Genomic DNA, 10,000 nt, shown 5'->3' with positions numbered 1-10,000 from the left:
GTTTGATATTTTAGTTGTTAATGAAAAACCAAAAAGTCCAAGACTAAAAAATCATAATAAAACACAAACAAGTATAAAAAGAAAAAGACGATCAAAAGAGAGTCCTAAAGAAGAAAGTGATGATTTTGTTGACTTTCAAGTATTAGATACTAAAACAAATCCTTTAAATATTTCTGAAAATGATTTTGATTTGAACCAACAACATTCAGTTGAAACAATTATTAAAAAAAGCATATTTAGTGAAAGTGTAGATGACCATGTATGTATGGACCATGATAGATTGCAAGATAAAAATTGTTCATTGTCTACTTTTCAAGACTCAACACAAGAAAAATCCCAAGAAAGTTCATCACAAGAAACATCAGCATGTGAAACATCATCACAAGAAGTGTCATCAAAAGAAACTTCTTCACAAAACAAAAATACTAAACCAAGTTCTCTTTTTTCATATTACAATGATTTAAAGAAAGACAAACACAAGAGAAAAAATATTTTCGCTAATTCAAATAAATTTCATGTAAATAAAGATGACAATAATTTTCATGATTATGTCGAATCTTCCATAGCAACAGTTCAAAAGTTAGATACATTTGAGATTTCAGCTTCACCTGAAAAGAAGCGCCTTATTGAAAATAAAACTGAAGGTTTGACTTTGGATAAACAAGTTACTGACAGAGCAAATGAAAATAAGGTGATATTTTTTTAAAGAAACTATGTTAAAATTCTTTTTTAACTTAATTGTATTTATAATTTATAGTATTTACTATTGATGTTTGTTTTTTATTACGTAAGTTTCAAAACAATCCTAATTACATAAGTGACAGGATTGAATACATGAGAGACTGGAATTGACACTAAATTAATGTCTTTGACTGGACTAACTACATAAGTGACTTGAATAACTACATGAATGACAAGTTTACCTAAACGGTTGGCTGAAATAATTATATGAGTACCTGGACAAACTACACGGTTGACTGCAAATGGTTCAAATAAATTTTTTTTTTTGAAACATTCAAAAGTTTTAATTCTATGGATAATTTTTTTTTTAGGATCATAAAAATATTTTCATTATCATTTCATCATAGTTCTTTTTATTAATTTGCAATGCTAAAAATTTAATTTTTAATTTGGTTAAGTTCTTTTTTACAGCGCAAAATAATCGATAAGAGAAGGAGATTTTCAGCTTTGGTATTATTTTGAAATCTTTAATCTTTTATTTCAGTTTTGGTTTATGTAATTTATTTTGTCTATCTATACATTTATATGTGTGTGTGTGTATATATATATATATATATATATATATATATATATATATATATATATATATATATATATATATATATATATATATATATATATATATATATATATATATATATATATATATATATATCAGGGTGTTAGTCAACCAAATGGCACCGTGTAGTAATAGGAAATTTCAATAAAAATTCCCAACAGTTTGTAGAATAGTAATTCCCAATATTGCAAAAAAGCGGTAAAAAAAGTATTGGTATCTAACACCCTGTGTGTGTGTGTGTGTGTGTGTGTGTGTGTGTGTGTGTGTGTGCATATATATATATATATATATATATATATATATATATATATATATATATATATATATATATATATATATATATACATACATACACACACACACAGAGTTGTTAGTCCTTGGCCTTGGTCTTGGTCTTATTTTAAGGCCAAAAATTAGGGCTTTGGTTTAAACCTTGGTCTTGGCCTTAAAACTGTTGACCTTGGCCTTGGTCTTGACTTTGAATATTTTGGCCTTGGCCTTGGCTTTGTTTGTTTTAACCTTGGCCTTCCACCTTTTCTTTATGTATTCAGAACTTACTTTCCTGTTAGCATTTTTTAAATTTTACTACAGTTGGTTTTGTTTGCCAGAGTTATTTTTGTTTACTTGAAAGCTTTAGAACTTAATTTTTATTAGTTAAAAGGTTTTAAAATTTAAAAAAAAGATTTAAATACATGAATTTTTTCTTAAAATTAAAAACAGAATTTTAATGGTTAGAATTAAATTAGTTTTTATTATATTTAAATTATAGTTTACTAAAATGTTTTTTTTTATTTATGCTCTTTTAATTTAACTTATCTAAATCTGTTTAAAAAAGTTGTTAATAATCTATTTTTAATAGTTTAATCTAAATCTGTTGTTATTAATGTATTTTTATTAGTTTTTTTAAATAATTTTATTTGTAAAATCCAACTTTAAACTAATAAGCAATAGTTTAATTAAATCGGTGAATGTTAAAAGGCCAGAAGTCCAACAATGTAAACTTTTGGGAAATTAAGAAAAAAATGCATTTCATAATAAATTTTCTTTAATGGTTTAATAATTTTTTTTTTGAAGGTGAAAAAAATTATCCTCTTTAGAAAAAAAGTAATAAGAACAATTAACAAATATTTACTATAGGGGAAAATGCAGTTTTTCTTTAATTTCTAAAAGTTTACATTGTTGAACTTCCGCCCTTTTAAAATTCAACGATTCAATTGTCCTTCTTTAATAGTTTGGTCACCCAACTATCAAAGATTTGCTCAAGAACAAAACAAAAACCACTTTGACATCTAATAAAAATAGTGTTACACCTCAGATTCAAAAAAAATTAGTTTTTTTTAAGTAATAAAAAAGATCATGTTTTACAAACAACTTAGTTTTGACAAACTATCTTGAACGAATAAATCACTGGAATTTAATCAAAGATTTTTGATTAAAAAAAACTGTACACAATGAAACAATATTCAAAAATTAGAAATCTAAATTTGACATGTATTTCTGTGTTCCTGCAACATCAGCTCCTGTCGAGTGTATCTTTTGTAAGAGTTGATTGACAATGTGTCCTTATAGAGCTCGTATGTTTGATTGGTTGCTTGAAACTTTGATGTTTTCTAAATGTAATAAAAACTTATAGGTTATATAGTGATAGTTTATGCTTTTGACTTATAGTTAATGCTAACAACTAACATCTATATATATTTAATTAAAAGATGTTAATATTAGTTGTTAGCATTAAACACAAAAATAAATAAAAATGAAGAGTTAAAAATTTCAGTTCTTTATTTTTATGTATTTTTGTTTTCGGCTTTCATATATATCTCCAAATATATTTTTTTATTGACTTGTCGAATTCTGCATAACCTTGGTCTAATTTGCGCATAACCTTGGTCTAATTTTACAACATGTGGTTTTATTGTCGCAGCACTTGTTACCTGCAGTTTTGTTAGTAATTGGCCTTAACCTTAAGCCAAAATTTAAGTCTTTAGCCTTGAAAATGTTTGCGTAGACCTTGGCTGTGAAACTCTTGTTCTCTGCCTTAATCTTGAAACTCATGGCCTTGAAACTTTTGGCCTTGGCCATGCTACTTATGGCCTTGTTAATAACTCTGTGTGTGTGTGTATATATATATATATATATATATGTATATATATATATATATATATATATATATATATATACACGTAGTTCAGAAATTGCGGTAGTGGTGTAGTGGTAGAGAGCTTGCTTCATAAGCGAGAGGTTCCGAGTAGTGATGTGCGAAATTCGAAACTTCGATTGCGAATTCGAAACTGACTTTTAGTTTTGTTTCGAATCGAACTTTTTTTTTAGTTTCAAACAATTCGAATTTTCGAAGTATAGTATCTTTGTTTCGAAGCGAACCCAAAGTTAATCAAATTTTATCGTTTAAAAGTGAAAGAAAAAAGTTATACAGTTCCACAATGGCGGATAGTAACGATGGTAATTGTCGAAGTATTGTTTGGGAATTTTTTAGTAGACAAAAAACGAATGGCAATAGAATTATAGGCATTTGCAAAATAGGAACATGCAAGTTACCTGTTCAGTGTCCAACTGGAGCAACAACAGGTCTTTATGCTCACTTACGTGCTGCTCATCCAAAAGGGCATAAAGAGTGTTGTGCGAGAAATGAAGAGAATTGTAAAAGAAAACTTGCAGAACAAGAACTGAAAAATGAAAATAAGAAGCAAAGTAAAGTTGATGACCTTTTTAATAAGAAAGCACATTGGTCGTCAAGTCATCCAAATGCCATCGCTATAACGAATTAGGTTGGTCGCATGCTTGCTCTAGACATGTTGCCATACAACTTTGTAGAAGGCAGAGGATTCAAAGAACTGATGAAATTAATGGAACCACAATATCTGGTACCAAGCAGAACTACGTTTTCAAGATCAGTTGTACCTTAGTTATATTGTAGTGTTAAACAGAAAATCGCTAATGAAATATATCGAGATTTTGAAGATATTCCTTCATATTCATTCACGACTGACTTGTGGACTTCGAGGGCGCAAGATCCATTTATTTCTTTCTGTCTGTCATATGTAAGCCCTGAACTTGAGCTAAAGACATTTGCATTAGAAAACAAGCCGTTTCCAGGAGAACATACCGGCGAAAGCATTCTTGAATCTTTAGACAAGACTATTGATAATTGGGAGCTTCCTCGGACTGTTCCAATTTATGCGTTGCATGATAATGGCAGTAATATGAAAAGCGCCATGAATCTCTCACAATCATTTTATGATCTTTCTTGTTTTGATCACACTTTACAATTAACCATCAATGATGCCGTGAGTGAAATTGATGGAATGCAGACTGTCCTTTCCAAAAGCCGTCATATTGTGTCACATTATCACCATAGCTGCCAGGCTACACAGAATTTGCACAGAGAGCAGAAGCGATTAGAACTGATAATCAATGTTGCTACTAGGTGGAACTCGGATTACTTTACTTAAATTCCGGCTTTGCATGGCTTAAATCAGCAATAGCAGCGATTCATCAATGATCCTTCACATAAGGGTTGTGGTGTACTTATTGCTCGAAAATTAAAGTTAAAACTAGACCGATGATTTCCGCAATTCATATCAGCTTTGCCTGATGCAGCCTGTACATTTCTTGATTCATGCTACAAATCCATCTTCTTCTCTGAACAACAGCAAGCTACTGTTGTAGACAGTCTTCATCAGTACTCTAAGGAATTCCGATCTCGTGGCAGTACTGGTGTTGGTGGAGGTGGACATTGTGCCTTGAGCGATCATGACACGAACTTAATTCAAGGTACAATTCAATTACGTTTTATGTTACGTGATTAACACAGATTAAGACTTGATGGTAATGGTAATGGACTGCAGTTCAGATTTAACTTTCAGATTTACTGCATTGTGGTTTAATTTAATTACAGATGAATAATAAAACAATAATGCATAGGTTTTCATTTCTGTTTGCTATTTTAGTTTTACATCTATTTATATTATATAATACTTTGTAGGAACATTGTTACAAGAAGGCGATGTAAATCTACTCTCTGAGCATGTATCTGAACTAACTTTTATTCACGAAAATTTGTAGTATAGCACATAGCAGTAGCGTACCAAAGCCAGATTGCCCTGCCAGCCACAGTCAGTACAGTACACTGTAGATTAAGGTCTCGGACTTTCTGGAACAATTGCCTATGTATGTACTACTACTTTACATAACTGTATAGCATTTGCATTCATTGCATTGTACTTTTACTTGTATTGTATTATCTGTTAAACTATAACTGTAAATATAATAGTCCTAGTCTTTATTCTATGCACTGCATTGCAAGTACTTGACTTTTTTTTAACTTGAATTATTACACATTGTAATTGTATTGTATGATACTAGTCTCATTTGATTTCATTCACTTTTATTTGACTCTAGAGTCTAGTCTGTGTTGCTTAGTATTTTTTTTACATTATAAAACTGCAATATGATTGGTTATTAAATATAAAATGTATGTTTCATTTCTGTTCTGTGTTCTGTCACACACTATAAATTATTACTATTTAAATACCAAATTTCAATATCAGTGCAGCATACTTTCGAATCGAATCAAATTCGAACAAAAGTGGCTTAGTTTCGTTTCGAACTTAAAATCTTAGTTTCGCACATCACTAGTTCCGAGTATGATCCCCACCACATCCCTGGTAGTACCGCACTTAAGTTGTTTCTCCGTGCAGCGGCCTTGTTTGTCAAGGTACTTATTTCGGACTTATCGAGTTAAGAGAGGGTTATAACCACAATTAAGCAGCCTCCTCATCTGTAGTGTCTTTCTTGGCCTTGGGGAGGTGAATTAGCATAAAAAATATATCTGTGCATGGGTGTTTTTTTTATTTATATTGTATTCATATGTTTATAATTATACTATTCTTGTAACATGTTGAAGATAAATTTTTTATATAAGTACGACATTTTAAAAAGCGCCATAATTTGCTTAAATATAAATCTCAAATGTGTTCTTTAGTTTTAATTACTGTCTTGAATTATTTTTTGTTTTATTTGTTTTATTGCAATCTTTTGTTTTATTTGTTTTATTGCAATAAAATCACTTCATTGTCATATAAAAATTTTACTAGAAACTTATAGTTATAAAGCTTTTCATCGAAGAAAAAAAATGAATTTTGCAAGTAAAATTTTTTATCAATATTAATACTGTAAAACCTATGTTTCTATAAACAATGTTCATATTTTTAAATTTTGGAATGTTTATGTTTATAAATCTTTAGATTTCTTGTAAATAATAATACTAATATCTGTTTTGATAACTTTTTATCTTTCTAGCCAACTGATGTCACCACAGATTCAACTAATGATTTTATTGAAGAATATACTGATGAAGAACAAGACGGTTTACCACATATTTTACCTGAAACTACAATGTTTAGTTTTCATAGACCTGACAATGTTCCAGTGAGAGTACCCCGAAAATATAAACATGTATGTATATAATTTTCATTGTATCATTTTTTTTTCTTTCTTTCATCACTTTTTAGACTTAAATGCTTTTGTTTTTATGCTGCTGATGCTTCATTGCAGAGCTATATACTACTATGTTTTTACTATTAGAATGATGTTAATGGACTTATTCTTACGAGTAAAAGTGCAATATATTAAATTTTATTTACAATCAATTAAAACTGGAAAGTATTTTTAGTTGTATGTTGTTGTCAAGAACGCCAAGCCTGCTCATGAATGCTTTGAAGATGGACAAAACCAACAGGTAAACAATATTTTTACCTTTCTTCTAATAATACAATTAGTTATACCATTAATAATCAATCTCTTTTAAAATTAATAATCAGCTCCATAAAAGTGCCCTTCTCACCTTTGTAAAGTGAAAAATAGTTATTATTATTACCATTAATATTTTTTTATCAGCTTCAAGATGATGTTGAGTATTTGTTAGATGGTTTAAAACCTTCACATGCAATATCTACTCGATGTTTAAGTGCTTTAGATCTTGCGCTAAAGACAACTGCATCAGGATTTCGAATGTATTTAAAAGCCCATGGAGTTATTCCAAAAGTTTTTAGTCTTTTAGAAGATGCATTAGAAGACGAGGTAAATTTTATGTTATTTCTTTCTTTTTTTTTTTTTCTTTTTTTTTTTATAATCCTTTTATTCAACCAAAAATTGAAAAATTACAAGTTTTTTTATAATTTTACAAAAATAGATTAGGTGTCATTCATAGTTGAAAACTAGTCATTGGAGTGACACCTAAATAAAATAAACAAACAAAAAAATAATAATAAAACCATGTGTAAATTAAATTAATTTAAAAATAATAATAACGATAAAGCTATAATAAATTAAATAATAAGACAAAAAATATGAAAACACTCAATTAATAACAACAGTAAACAAAAATAAAAACAATTAGCAAAACAGCACAAATAGAAGCAAACTTTACGTATACGAAAAGGCAAAACACAAAAACTACAAAATGAAAATGCAAACACAAAAACTTCTACAAAATTAAATTAAAAATAATTTTTAGTTATTTTTGGCGAAAAAAGGTGTAGAAAAGTTGGTAGTTGCTAGTACAAATAGATGCTAGAATTTTCTTTTTTTAGTTTTTTCAAGTGTTAATTTTGAGTATTTACTTTTTAAGTGTTTCTTTGTTCATAATATAACTTGTTCTTTAATGACCATTAAAAAAAAAAAAAAAAAAAGGTCTAGTAGTAGTGTCAATCCAATATTGTTAGCATCACTACCTGAATATTTGTGTTACCAGAATTTTGATACTAAAATACTGGTATTCAACTTTTTCAATACTGTCATTTTCAAAGTATTCAAATTGTTTACTTCCAGTTATTATTATATAACTGTTTGTAAATATCCTTGTTGTAAAAACCTTTTTTTGAATATATTTCGAAAAGTTTTATTTGATATTACAAGTAATAACATTTATATTGCAGAATATCTTTCTATATATCTATAACTTGTGTTATAGACTTTATTTTGACACATTTTTTTTCCTTTAGCAACTGGCCTTGTGTACAGCTACTTTAATGTATACACTTGCAAAAGATCGATCAACAATTGATTTCAACAAAGATAATATAGGTAATAATCTTTTTTGTAATTTACTGGTAATTATCTTTTAGGTAATTATCTTTTTATGATTTACTGGGGCTAATATTTTATAATAATGATATTATTTTTAATTGAATGATTAATTTAGTTAAAAATTTTTTATTGAAGTTGATAAATAAAAATAAAATATTTTTTAAAAAAGTTTTATGAAACTTTTAAAACACTAACAAAGTTAGAATATTAAAACTTTAAAAATCTTTTTTAAAAAAAGTAACTGTATAGTTATTTATTCATATATGAAAGTAATATAATAAAAAATATCCCACTTGAATGAAAACTAGTTTTTTAAAAATATCAACAAGGAAATGCAATAAACTTGGCCTCCTCTTTTCATTGTCATGAATTTGTAAACATTGGACAGCATCCAATGTTTACAAATTCATGACTAATACCTTCCTCAATAAGAACGCATGCTCCTGGATCGATGTCTGAGTTAAAGGAAGTTGTATCAAATACCACTTCCTTTAACTCAGACATCGATCCAGGAGTTTATCTTATATATTCCAGTCATCTAATTATCCATTTATTCAACCAAAAGTTGAAAAATTACAAGTTTTTTTATAATTTAACAAAATTAGGTTAGATGTCACTCATATAGTTAAAAACTAGTCATTGGAGTGACACCTAAATAAAATAAACAAATGTAAAGAAATTAACAACAATAATAATAGCATGCGTAAATTAATTTAATAAAAAAAAAATAATAACAAAAAACCTATAAGTTAAATAATAAGACAAAAAATATGAAAACAATAACAACAGCAAACAATAATAAAAATAATTAGCAAAACAGCACAAATAAAAACAAACTTTACACAAATGAAAAGGCAAAACACAAAAACTACATAATGAAAGCAAAAACTACAAAACGAAAAGGCTAACAAGAACTCCTACAAAATAAAATTAAATTAAAAAATTATAACAATCTTATGTTATTTTTGGCAAAAAAAGAAAGGTGAAGAAAATTTGGTAAAATGGAAAACAGAGAACAACAATAAAAATAGTTAGCAACAAACACACAAATAATAACAAACTTTATGTAAACAAAAAGGCAAACTACAAAACAAAAATGCAAACAAAAACTTCTACAAAATTAAAAAAAAAAAAAGATTATTTTTTGTTATTTTTGCCGAAAAAAAAAGGTGTAGAAAAATTGGTAGCAATTTATTTTCACGTTTTAATTAGTTCTTTCTATTATTTTTTCGAACTTTTTTCTTTTAAATTGGTACTTTGCTTTTAATTGATTTTTTTTGTTTTGTTTTTGTTTTATTAAATCTGTTTTATCGATTTTCGTGTTTTATTTTTCTTCGATCTTTTAATTCGTTTATACCTTTCAATAGTTTTCTTATTTTACTTTATTTTTAAATAATCTTTTTAATTCTTCAAATAAATTTCCTTCGCCTTTTCTTTTCTCTTTTTTCCTTTTCACCGTTAAATAAACCTTTTAATTATGCAGCAGTCTGTTCATCACCAGTTCCTCTTTCAATTTTTAGGACTGCTGACAACTTCTTAATTCTGATTCCTGACAATCACAGCAATTCAGTCAATAGTTGCTTTTGCACTAGCTAT

At 27.7% G+C, this 10,000-nt stretch overlaps 1 protein-coding gene across 1 annotated transcript in view; it reads left to right on the top strand.

Moving 5' to 3' along the window:
• Window positions 1–10,000, top strand: part of LOC101235892 (wings apart-like protein homolog) — a 44,812-nt gene that overhangs the window by 600 nt on the left and 34,212 nt on the right. The window contains exons 1-6 of the mRNA XM_065795752.1: window positions 1–691; window positions 1,153–1,191; window positions 6,617–6,772; window positions 6,990–7,055; window positions 7,214–7,396; window positions 8,320–8,401. The exon at window positions 1–691 is cut by the window's left edge and continues 600 nt beyond it. Coding sequence (XP_065651824.1) covers window positions 1–691; window positions 1,153–1,191; window positions 6,617–6,772; window positions 6,990–7,055; window positions 7,214–7,396; window positions 8,320–8,401 — 1,217 coding nt within the window. The remainder of the gene's footprint in view (window positions 692–1,152; window positions 1,192–6,616; window positions 6,773–6,989; window positions 7,056–7,213; window positions 7,397–8,319; window positions 8,402–10,000) is intronic.

This window comes from Hydra vulgaris, chromosome 04, assembly GCF_038396675.1.
Source record: "Hydra vulgaris chromosome 04, alternate assembly HydraT2T_AEP".
NCBI lineage: Eukaryota > Metazoa > Cnidaria > Hydrozoa > Anthoathecata > Hydridae > Hydra > Hydra vulgaris.
The sequence above is the reverse complement of the archived record's forward strand: the minus strand, read 5'-3'. Positions and strand labels throughout refer to the sequence as shown.